We start from the raw sequence: 11,745 nt of genomic DNA, 5'->3' as shown, positions 1-11,745 counted from the left end.
TTTTTTTTTTTTTTTTTTTTTTTTTTTTTTTTTTTTTTTTTTTTTTTTTTTTTTGCCAACTTTCTCTTCCAAAGAATTTGAACTGATTTCCAAGTAATTCTCTGCTGCACATTCCCCAGCCAGCAGAAAGCTAGGGCCAAGGCTCGGGTCATCTTAACCGGGGCATCCAGCAGATGGCGCCATGTTAGTAGCCACCAGCTGGCCGCCGGGTCCCCGGGGCTCCGAAAGCTTCCCTGCCCTCCCTCACCGCCTTCTCTCTCCCCCCTCCCTACGGAGCCCGGCCCACGTGACCTCGCGGCGGCCAATGGGCGAGCAGAGAGGGCGAGCTGGTCCCTGTGGCCGCCATTAAAGCGAAGGGAAAACCCGTGAATTCGGATTAAAGGGGGAAAAACACCGCCCGCTGGGCCCACAAAATGGGGGAGACTACGGCGTCCAGGCGGTGAGGCGGCAGGAGAGCAGACGTTAGGCAGGCTTGGCCCAGGGACAACACGAGGACACAGCCGGAGAATGGACTGAGCCCACAGACGCCGCCACCACCTCCGCCGCTGAGGAGACTCTGGGCTTAAGGACATCGCCGCTGCCGGGCCGGGGGCCCGGGGTGCTCTGCCGGTCCTCGCCCTTCCCGCCCCTCCGCGGGCGTCCCCGGGCCGCGGAGAACCCTCCCGGGCTTCAGGGCTCGGCCCGCTCGGACTCGGGCTCTGACTATTTATCGTGTACCTGATTGTTATTATTTTTTTGTTTTTCGTTTTTTTTTCCTCTGTTCTTTTTTTAAATCTTTTTTTATTTTTCTAGTGGAAGGGACAGACATCCCTTCCCCTCCTCTCCGGAGAGGGACGCGCGTCCGCGGGCTCCGCAGTCCCGGCGGCCGGCCGAGCGCGGCGCGGCCCTCCCGCCTGCGGCCTCGGCCCCGGGCGGCTGGGTGCCTCCGGGCGGCGGGGGCCGCGGCGGCGCCGGGGGGCGGCGGGGAGGGCGGGCGGCCCGGCGGCCTCCTCCCCACCGCCCCCCGCCCTCCCCGGTGTCTGTGTTTCTCTCTCTGGTCGGAGGCGGCGGTAATGGCGGATGGTGGGTTGTGGCGCCGGCGGCGGCTGCTGTGAGGGACGATGAGTTCCTCCTTCGTGTCGAACGGGGCCAGCCTGGAAGATTGTCACTGTAACCTCTTCTGCCTGGTGAGTGCGGGGGCCGCGGGCGGTGGGGGAGGGGGCCGCGCCGTGCGCCCTTGGGCCGTGGGGGAGGGGGTCCGGGTCGCATCCAGATGCCGGTGTCCCCCGGCTAGGCCCCGCCGGAGTCGGCCTCCTCCGAGGCTCTGCGGCCGCCCCGGGAGGTAGCTAGCGTCCGCTCACCTACCGGCCGGGGCTCTGCTGGGAAGAGGCTTGTCTTCCCCCCCCCACCCCCCCTGGTCTTTCTCCTCCTCCTGTCTTCTTTTGGACTCTTTTCCCCATCCTAGTCTTTTCCTTAACTTGGGCTTCTTATCTGCCCGGATAGTAATATTTTCTTGTGTGCTTCTTGCTTCCCCGCCTCCCCGCCCCCCGCCCCTTGTATCGAACAGTGTATCCCTTTTCCACACTTTCCACGATTGCTTGCCCCTGCTCGACTGCCTTTACGCTCGCTTTTCCCTTGTAAGTGGGCTTCTCTTAAACAGGACCCCCCCCCCCAAAAAAAACCTTACGTATTAAAACCCTCTTCGTTTTGTAAGTTAAACTAATACAGGGGTAGTGTCCTTATGGGTGACTTCAGATCTTTGTGTAAAAACAGTGTGTGCCGGTTCATATGTTTTCTTTTTAAACTTTGAAAACATTTTGCCATTTTGACAATTTCTAGCCATCTTGCTTTTATTAGAACATTATGTTTTTGTGAGAGTGGAGGGGCAAGTGGAGGAGGTACTGTGGTTTCGCACTAAACGTTCTATATTTGTCTGTTTTGCTTACGTTTTAAGAATGTTTTGAGCTGGCTGTTCCTTTTATTGAACTGAAAAGTCTGGGGCAGCTGGAATTAGGGATGTTCTAGTACGTGTATGTAGGTCGGCCCAAATCGGATAACACTCAAGAGTTAAGACTTTTGTCAAAAGTACCAACTGTTGCAAATATCTAGTCCTGAATTAAACGATAGCCGAGCTTCCTGAATGACTAAGTTAGAGTGACTTTTTCATTTTTCGTGTGCTCTGAGAAATATTAAGTCTATCATAGGTAAGTGAATTAAGTGGGTGGAGCATAACTAGTTGGCAAGCATAAACTGCCAGTCATGTATCAGCAGTTTCAATTTTGGCACCTTATGCTTTCTGTCACCAAGTTAGAATAAGGAATTACTGAATTTCCTTTGTTGAATCTCTTTCACGCTATGGTAAATGGGGATCTTTAGCGTACTTCTGCCTTACAGATTAGACTGGTTTTCTTGACAGTGCCCATTAATCAGCATCTCGTCACATGTAGTAAGATGTACAGCAGGTTTAACGTTTCTCTCTTCCCCAACTGGATCTATTTTTGGCACTTTGGTTTTTTTTTTTTTTTTTTTTGAAGCTAGATTAGCACAAATCTGACAGCTCCTTGGAAGTGGTTCTTTTCCTGAAGCTGTGTGCTTGTGGAGAATTAACAGGCTTTTTTTTTTTTCTTAAAAAAATTCAGATAGTTTTCTTATTAGAGCCATGACTTCTTACAAACTCGGAATGAGGGTCTTTACTTTCCAGTTCACCAAGGAACAAATGTGACAGAGAGGACTGTAGGACAGAGGGGCAAGCCAGACTTACTGTGCAGGCTTAGCATCATTGTTTCATTGGTCAGCTCTGGATATGTTGCATTTATTGTAGACTTGCTACTCAGAGACATCTTTGATATTTTATGTAACAGTTTTGTGTTCTTTTCCTTAAGCTCTTGTTGGTTGAAACATTAGAATTATTTGCTATGGTGTTTTTGGTTTGTTTGGTTGTTTATTTTGGTCATATCTTTAGGTGCTTAAGCATGCATTAAAAATAGTGATGTTTTAATGAAATCAAGGACTTTATAGTGAATATATATTTTATATATAAATATATAAATAGTATACTTATATTATTATACTTAATAACAAATATTTATTACTTATTTGAGTGAATGAACAATAATATAGATATTTTGCTTTCTTTTCCTTCAGGCCGACTTGACAGGAATTAAGTGGAAAAGATATGTATGGCAAGGCCCAACTTCCGCCCCTATTCTGTTTCCGGTGACAGAAGAAGACCCCATTTTGAGCAGTTTTAGTCGATGCCTTAAGGCAGATGTACTTGGTGTTTGGCGGCGAGATCAAAGACCTGGAAGAAGAGAATTGTGGATATTTTGGTGGGGTAAAGATCCCAATTTTGCTGACCTTATTCACCATGACTTATCAGGTGAAAGCACTTTATCCTTTTTAACTGTGCCTTAGCAATGTTGTACACTTGCCCAATGTGCTGCTGCTGTGGTGGACGGCCTTGTCAGCCTGGGTCTGTTAGAGGGTTGCCATGCTCTGTCTCACCATCTTTGTTTTGGTTTCCTTAAGTTACCTGTATAGATTCCAGGAGGCTTGAACTCTGAGTTTCTTCCTCTACCTCCCGGCTTCCTTCTGTAATTTCTCACAGGCAGTTTGTATCTAGGGAAAGCATTTTCATTAACCTGAGAAAAATGGAATCTAGAAGCATGGTGTTTTTTTTTACAGTTATATAATAGTCTTGAAGCCAAGTGTAACTCACCTTTGAGTCTAGTTTGCTGTGTTCTTTTTTGTCTGACCCTGTGGGCAGCCTAGAAATGTAACTTTGTTTGGCGTATATTTTCAAAAGTATAGTTTTATTTTAATATTACTTATGATTATTTATTAACTCAGGGAGGCATATGCTATTTTTGGGGGGGTGGGAGTGTCTTTTAGATACTGCTTCATCAAAGAAGATATTAGGAAAGACAAGTGTCATCTTATTAACTGTTAAAGGGCAAAGGTCATTCATTATCTGGAAGCTTGTACAGAAATAGTTTATTATGAGCACATCAATATTACTTTCTTTTTATTTTCTTGACTTTTAGGGCCAAATATACTTTAGAAAGAAACTATAGCCCTTCATGAAAATTACTGGTTATGTTTATTTTAAACTCAGTGTAAGTGTATCTTTGACTGATACACTCGGAGGGAACCAAGTTCTAGTTTGATAAGAGTTTTCTGTGTGAGGAGGGAGTGTAGGTGTGGGTGTAGCTATGTGCGCCACCATGTTGTGTAGAGGTCAGAAGACAACTTGTTTGGAGTCCTGTTTCTTCCATCTTGGTGAGACAGGGTTTTACTGATTGTTTTGCCCTTAGGAAGCTTATTTTGGGCTACCTGGTCCTCTTTGTTTCTGACTGTTCCTATCTCTGCTCCCCTTCTTGGTGTAGGGGTGCTGGAATTACAGATGCACCACATCTGGTTTTTTTGTGTGGGTTCTGGAAATGGAACTGAGACTGACTAGTGTTTTTACTCTATTCCCGAGCCATCTCTCCTGCTCCTTAGGTCCTTTGAAAAAAAGCTTTCTTGTATGACAGTTAGTTTTCTGTGGTTTATGGTTTTGAACTGTAGGATCTGTTTTATTTTGTATGAAATATAATCCAGAAAGCATGTAGCCTTATTTAAATAAATACCCTAAGTTTACTCACAGGGTTTAGGCTTCTTGGTAAAGTTGGCACAGCATCTGAATACGTTTCTTTATTTGAGACGGAGTCTGTGTTGCCTTGAATTCAAAGCCCCCTCAAGCTCAGCCTCAGTCCTGGTATTCCAGGTGTGTGCTACACTGTACAGCCTTGAACAAACCTTTCCATGGAACACATTTTATGCCCTTTGAACTCGTATTCCTTCTGGTTCCTGCTGGGATTAGAGATGTGTGCCATCAGACTAGGCTCCAGAGAGCTCTGTCTTGAGCTAATACTTTCTAAGGTCAACATTTGTTTAAGAATGCCTTCTATATATTTTTAAGTCACCTTTTGTTTTTAATGAATCCTTCAGCATTTTGAGAGTGGTGCAGTTGTTTTATGATAGAGCATTCTGGCTTTCCTGAAATGTTACTGAAGAACCTAGTTCTTAGTTCTAAGTATTATAATGTATTTGTGATTTTGTTTGTTTTGAGACAGTGTTACACATAGTCCATTAGGGCTTTGAAGTCCTGATTTTCCTGCCTCCACTTCTCAATGCTGGGATCAAAGGTGTGTGCTACTACACTTGACTTAATATAGTTTTAGATAGTAAAGAGATGAGTGTATATCTGTAAATGCATAATGTGTTGTCTGAGTGTGTATCAGTAGCCTTCGTGCCTTTTAGCAAGGTATGCTTTCTACTTCATGCACTAAATGCTGAGCATACCAGCTTCCTTTTCCTTTCATTGACTTAGGTGAGAGTTATTGTAAACATTGAAATGATTCAGGAAGTTACCTCAGTTAAAGTGTTTGTAGGTTGTTTGTTTGTTTACTTTCTTTTAAGTGCTAAGTATTGAATCTTGGGCCATGTGTGTATATTAACCACGTGCTCTACTGTTGACCTTTATCCCTGGCTCGTTGTTAAAGTGTTGATAGACTGTGTAGACACTGTTGTTAAATTGAAATGTTTAAGCACACACAGTCAGTGTTAAAAATATAATGGTGCTCAGAGTGTTTGGCCAGCCTGAGTAAGGTCCTGGCTTTGAACTCCAGTACTAAAAGAAATTATATGAATACCTTAAGTCTGCTCATAGAGTTTAGTCTTCTTGGTAAAGTTGGCACAGCATCTGAATACACTTTCTTATTTGAGACGGAGTCTTGTGGTGTTCCTTGAATTCAAAGCCGACCTCAAGCTCAGCCTCAGTGCTGGTTGGTATTACAGCTGTGTGCTACTCTGTACAGCCTTGAACAAACCTTTCCATGGAATACATTTTGTGTAATCAAACATAAGTTTAAATACATAGTGTTTAGTTTTACCATAGCGATACTAATGTTTTGAAGGTTAAAAGTCTATTAAAATAGAATATGAGCTGTTTAATAACAACAATGTATGTTGTTAAAACACTTTGTAGCTTTTTTCTTCTGGATTTGAGGTCATCAGAAGTGTGTTCTTAAGCAAAGCTTGGTTAGAGTTTCTCCTTCCTTTTCCTTTAGCATCATTTTAAAATGACAGTACCTGCACTCTAATGCAGATACTGACCCTTGAATATAATAAAAATTTTGTTGCTGTCAGATTCTGCTGACTGCTATTGAATAACTAAATATTTTTATCAAAGTGGAAGTGACCCAGAGAGTAAGCACACACACTGTTGAGTAGCATGTGAGCATGTCCACTGTCTCAAAGCTAGCCCTGAACTCTTGGTTTACAAAGTCCGTGGTATTTATATAATGTTTTAGCTGCTTTTTTAACCTGTCGTTTACTTTAGAAAGTTACTTAGATCACACTATCTTAAAGAATAATAAGGTCTTTTCAGATGCAGTATATTTATCTTGCCCTTTTTTTTTTTGGCTCCAGGGACACCGTCTGCCTCCCTTTTGGGGTAATTAGTGCGCCTCTGTGCTCTAGCAAACCCCCTTTTCATTTCTTCCCATCTGTGGCACTCGGTTCCCTTCTTTTAAGCTCCCTTGAGAAGAGAGCAGCTGGACAGTAGGGGTGGCATCAGCTGCATGAGGCAGTCCTGAGCTCCAAGTGGAGGTGTAGCAGTGAGGAACGAGGACCAGGAAGGACCCAGGTGGTGACTAAGCAGCTAGTTAATTTGGCTTGGGCCTGCTCTTCTCAGGCAGTGTCCCTCTGTTTGGTTCAACCCCTACTACTTCTTGTTACTGACATGTTTGTGATTATGGAAATATTGCCCTCCTTATAGGGGATAGGAGGAGAAGGTAGGCATTCATTTTTGTAAAGATTAGAATTCTCTGTTTGTTTTTTTTTTTTTTTCCCACTGATGTGTTCAATAACAAAACCACAGAGTAGCCCCTTTATCTACTCTGTCTCATCTACAGCTGTTTTTAAGAATAATTTTCTTTGAGGTAATTTTAGATTTACATAAATCTTGGCAGGATAGAGTAGAGAGTGCCTGTGCATCTCTCACTTAACTTTTTTTTATTCTTAATATCTATGTCAGAATGATGGAGTTTCTAAAACTCATAAATCAGTATTGTTATAGTAAAATACCTATTCACTTGGATTTCTTTATTTTCACCTAGTTCTTCTGTTGTTATTAGGAGCTGGCCTAGGCTGCCAAATGATATTTATCTGCCCTCTTAGTTTTTGCTCTTCTGGGCTTTGACAGTTTCTCAGGGAACCTCCCTGCTCCTTTTTGATGATTTTGACAGTTCTAAGAGTCTGGTGTCTAGTCAGGTTTCGCAGTGCATGTTAAATTTAACCTTCTCTTCTGCCTCATACCATTTAGCACATTTCTGGGTTACTATTAAGTTTAGCTAATGTATAAACAGAAAACATAGGCTGAGTAAATTGTATTCTACACTTTGAATTTTTGCTTATTTTGTATCGGCAGTACTTGATGCTGTTTCACAAAGTGATTTGAGAAGGCCTGGTGATTTTTGGATAAGGATTTGTGCTCATTGGTATTAGCTTAAGTATAACATTCCAGAAAGACAATTGTTAAAAAGAAAAATCCCTTGAATTTCAAAGCCAAATATATGAGTTTTTATTGTATTTATAGGAGAATGGATAGGTGAATCCGTGTTGGTTTATTCTGGTTACAGGTTTTCGAGTTGTTTAGTAGTGTGTGGTAATGAATGACAGAGATGTAAAGTTGGTGGTGGGAAAATCTTAGCTCACTGGCTCCTGTCAGGTCTCCAGTGGGTATGATTGATTGACTCTTTTACATGTACTGTTAGTTTGCTGTTTTAAAAGGCAAGATTGTTTTAATTTTGTTTGGTGTGTCTTGGAGCATGTCTGTGTATTTTTATTCTGTATCCTAAGATTTCAAAATTTTATTGCAGCCACTGGTTTTTATTCTTAAAAACAAAACTATTCCTTCTCCCAAGATTGTTGTCTTAAAAAAAAAATCATAAGGTAGATTCTGATGCGACTTTGGATTCCTTGAAGTAAAAAGTATGCTGAATCAAGGCTAAAATATGTGTTCTTTTTTTGTGGTTTTGGAGGTCTCTGTATGGGGGTTTAGCACCATATCCAGATACTTTCATTATAGTAGAGTTTCGTAGTGCATACTGCTTAGCTGGGTCATTATTCCAGATTTAATTTTGGATGCTTTTATCAGAGGACATCAATTATAGTGGACTTTAACCTTAATGGGCAGCTTTTAGCAGAGTTGATAGACATAAAAGCAGCAACCTAAGACAAGCTGAAGAATTATTTCTATCTTTGTTTTAAACTTCGTAAATTGTGTCCCATTTCCTTGGCTAATCTTATGAGTGATGACTGTGAGTATGCTCTGTAGTATCCTTTTTTGAGTAAGAAAGTGCTATTGTTTAGATGGCCATGTCAGATGTAACAGTCACCTCAGTAAGAGGTTTTAAATAAATCTTCAAGTGTTGACCCTAAGTGAATGATGTGATAGCTTAGGGCAATTAGTGATATTTGTTGATTTAATGAGTTATGAATGAGAAATAATTATTAAGAGAGATGCTGATTTAGACATGTTGATTTTTTTTTCAAGAAATCTGTACTATTTTCTAACATGCTAATTTTTGTGTCATTCCTTATCCATTGGCATATGTTGCATCTTAGCTGTTTAGCAAAATTATTGGGAAAAGATGCCTTTTTAAAAATTGGCTGATCACCATGGAGACATTTAAAGAGGTCATTTTTGAGGAAAATGTTGAATATTGGTTGTTACCAACGTTTTTGCTTTTGATACTGATTTTTTTCTAATTAATAATTATTTTGATGACCTATGACACATTCTTTGGCACTCCTATAACCTGTGTTCTTAGTGAAACATACAGCTTTAGCATTTGAACTTTTATGTTGTTGCATTCTACAGTTAAATGTGCAAAATTTGAGTATCACTGATGGTTAAGATTTCTAATACCAATAGTAATGGAAAAGTACTAACAACAGAATAGAAACTTTGATTTCTCTGGGGATTTAAGATACAAGAGGGGGGAAAACATTTATTTAAATGCATTAAGCAGACTTTTTTCCATTAGCCTCTGGGTAAGTTCTAAAGTGCCTGCTACAGCTTCCATGTGTTCCCACCTCCTTTCTCTCCTTGTGACAGTGCTGGTGTGGATTCAAGGAGCTTTTAATTAGTGTAAGAAAAAAGATACACAGTACTTGTCTTAGGTGCTTGGTTCTGCCCTTCACTGTTTATATCTGTGAGTACAGTATGTAGAAAATACTTTTTGTTTTTACAACATCAGGGTATTAGAAACTGGATTCAGTACACTTTTTGTTTCTAGGTGACACTCTTCCCAAAACAGAACCTAAATTTCTTTAGACTTTTTATTGGGTATTTTATTAGGAATTAGTATTTCATTAGCAATGAAAAATGGAATAGTTACTTAGTCACTTACCATGTATGTGAAGGTGTAGTTCAGGGTTGGTTTTTTTTATTTTTTTTTGCCTTGGGTGGGTCCTGTTTGTACTAATGAAAATTATGAGCTTTTGGGACAAGAGCCTCCTGAAAGCATTAAGTTCATGTTGAGTGAACTCTAGATAAAAGTTAAAGCAATGAGACAAGTCCTTGAAAATTAATCCTGCTTTCAAAAAAGTGTGTGTGTGTGTGACACGTGTGCACTACACATATGTGGAGATCAGAAGACAACTTTGTGGAGTTGTTTCTCCTAATCGTATGCAAGTTCTGAGGATCAAATTTAGCTCGTCAGGCTGTCAGCAAGCACTTTACCCTCTGAATTATCTTGCTGGCCTTGTTAGCTAAACCACATTTGGTATTCTTAGCTTAGATTTAGTCAAAATAGATTTTAAACAATAAAGCCATATTTTTTATGACATGTAAAAACGTATAAACAACTGTAAAAACGTAAAAACAACTTTGCTTCTCTAAAGATTTTTGTTTTTAAACCCAAAGCAGTTCATAATTTGCTGAACAGTTTTTAAAATATAAACAACATTCATATATTTATTTGTTTTTGTGACTGTGTATGTCTGTGGCTATACACGTGCAGTGCACACACATGGAGTTCAGAGAACATCTGTGGGAGTCTGTTCTTTCCTCTACCAAGTAGGTCCTGGGATTCAAACCCAGGTTGTTAAGCTTGCTGAGCCATTATTATTGGTTCAAAACAGGCTTTTAGTGAATTGGAACTTTGTGCTTAACACTCTTGTTTTAAACTGTAGGAAGAGGTAAAATTATTCATAAGTCTTAAATGAATTTATTTTGAATTAATCTAGAATAATTTAAATGAATAACAATTTGTAGCTTAGATATGTATAGAAGTAACTGTGTATCTTATGTCTTCTTAAAACTTAGCAGTGGTTATAATGCAAAGATTAGAGCCATTGTGTTTAGAAGGTAGGGAGTTTTGAAGGTAACAAAGGACATTGAACAGGTGGGGAATTGGGAGCAGTTCCTGGCATATTTCTTTTGGAATTATGAACACATGTATTTCTATTACTGTTGTCATGTAATTTGAGATACAAGCTTTAATGAAGCTATTTGACTTTGAAATCAGAAGTCCTTATTAAGCCAAAAGATGGATTCTTATTTCCTCTTAGCTGCTCACACAATGCTTGTGATCTAGACCTTAAAAAGTGAGGTCACTATGAGCCAGCTCCTTTTCTCTCAGGATATCTTTATAATAGGAGGAGACCCATGAGCATCTGAGCTTTAAGTGAAGCAGATAAGGATCTCTAACATAACTGAGTGGGTGGGAAGTTTTCCTACTTACAATTACTTTATTCTAGCCTGCGAGTATTACTGATTTCCTTTGTTTCTCTGTAGAGGAACAATATCAGTTGCTTTGAAAGGTCTGACAATGATTTAGGAAAGAACACTTGAAAGAACAACATAAAATGAGTGTTAACCTTTGTAGTGGCAGTTTCCAATGCAGTTAAAGTCCACGGTCATTATGGTTTCTAGTTAATGTTTACTCTGACCATTTGTTGTAATACATTCTGAATATAAACTGAGTGTCACTCTTAATACATCTCTGTTTTTATTCAAAAGCTCATAGTAAATGCTATTTTTCTAGGCTCAGCGTGTAGGTTTGTGAAGTGAGAAATACTTGTCCTTTTATTTTGTTTTGTTTGAAAATTAAATGAGAACAAGACATGGTGGCACAGGTCTATAACCTCAGCACTTGAGAGGCTTGAGAGGCGGAGATAGAAAGATCTTGAGTTCAAGGCTAGCCTTCTAGAGCAAGCTCCTGTCTCAAGAAGAAAATAGGTGATGGTGCATAAGTAGGAAATGTTTATAGCTGGGAGAGGTAGCTCATACATACAATCCCAGTACTAAGTACTGGAATACTGAGACAAGAGGATTGCTGAGAGTTCAAGGCCAACCTCGTCTATGTAGTAAGCTCCAGTCCAGGACAACTGGGTTAAAAAGAAAGACAAAGGAAAGGTTTTATATATATATAAAGATACAGTATATTAGAAGTTTCCTAATTATACTTGGGCTAACAAAATAAAATGTAAGTTGCTGATGTGGTATCTATCACTTTGGTACCCTTGTTGAATGTTTTGTTACAGATAAAAGAGTAAATTTTGTTCTCTGAACTATGTCTAGACTTACTAGTAATTGATTTCTGCCCCCTACTCCCTACCCCGGAAACTTAACTTAGAGTGATTAATAGATTTAGTGGGAAATTTGAGGCTATGTAGTCAGTGAAGAGCAATACTTCTTCTGACTGATACACGTTT

General features: G+C 40.3%; 1 protein-coding gene across 1 annotated transcript in view; it reads left to right on the top strand.

The window, feature by feature from the left end:
* Positions 1-973: 973 nt before the first annotated feature.
* The window catches only part of Med13 (mediator complex subunit 13), a 90,418-nt gene continuing 79,646 nt past the window's right edge, over positions 974-11,745 (top strand). The window contains exons 1-2 of the mRNA XM_021176461.2: positions 974-1,166; positions 3,124-3,358. Coding sequence (XP_021032120.1) covers positions 1,101-1,166; positions 3,124-3,358 — 301 coding nt within the window. The 5' untranslated portion in view covers positions 974-1,100. The remainder of the gene's footprint in view (positions 1,167-3,123; positions 3,359-11,745) is intronic.

The sequence above is a fragment of the Mus caroli genome, chromosome 11 (genome assembly GCF_900094665.2).
Source record: "Mus caroli chromosome 11, CAROLI_EIJ_v1.1, whole genome shotgun sequence".
Lineage (NCBI taxonomy): Eukaryota > Metazoa > Chordata > Mammalia > Rodentia > Muridae > Mus > Mus caroli.
Note: the sequence above shows the minus strand (reverse complement) of the source record. Positions and strands in the feature narration are given on the sequence as shown.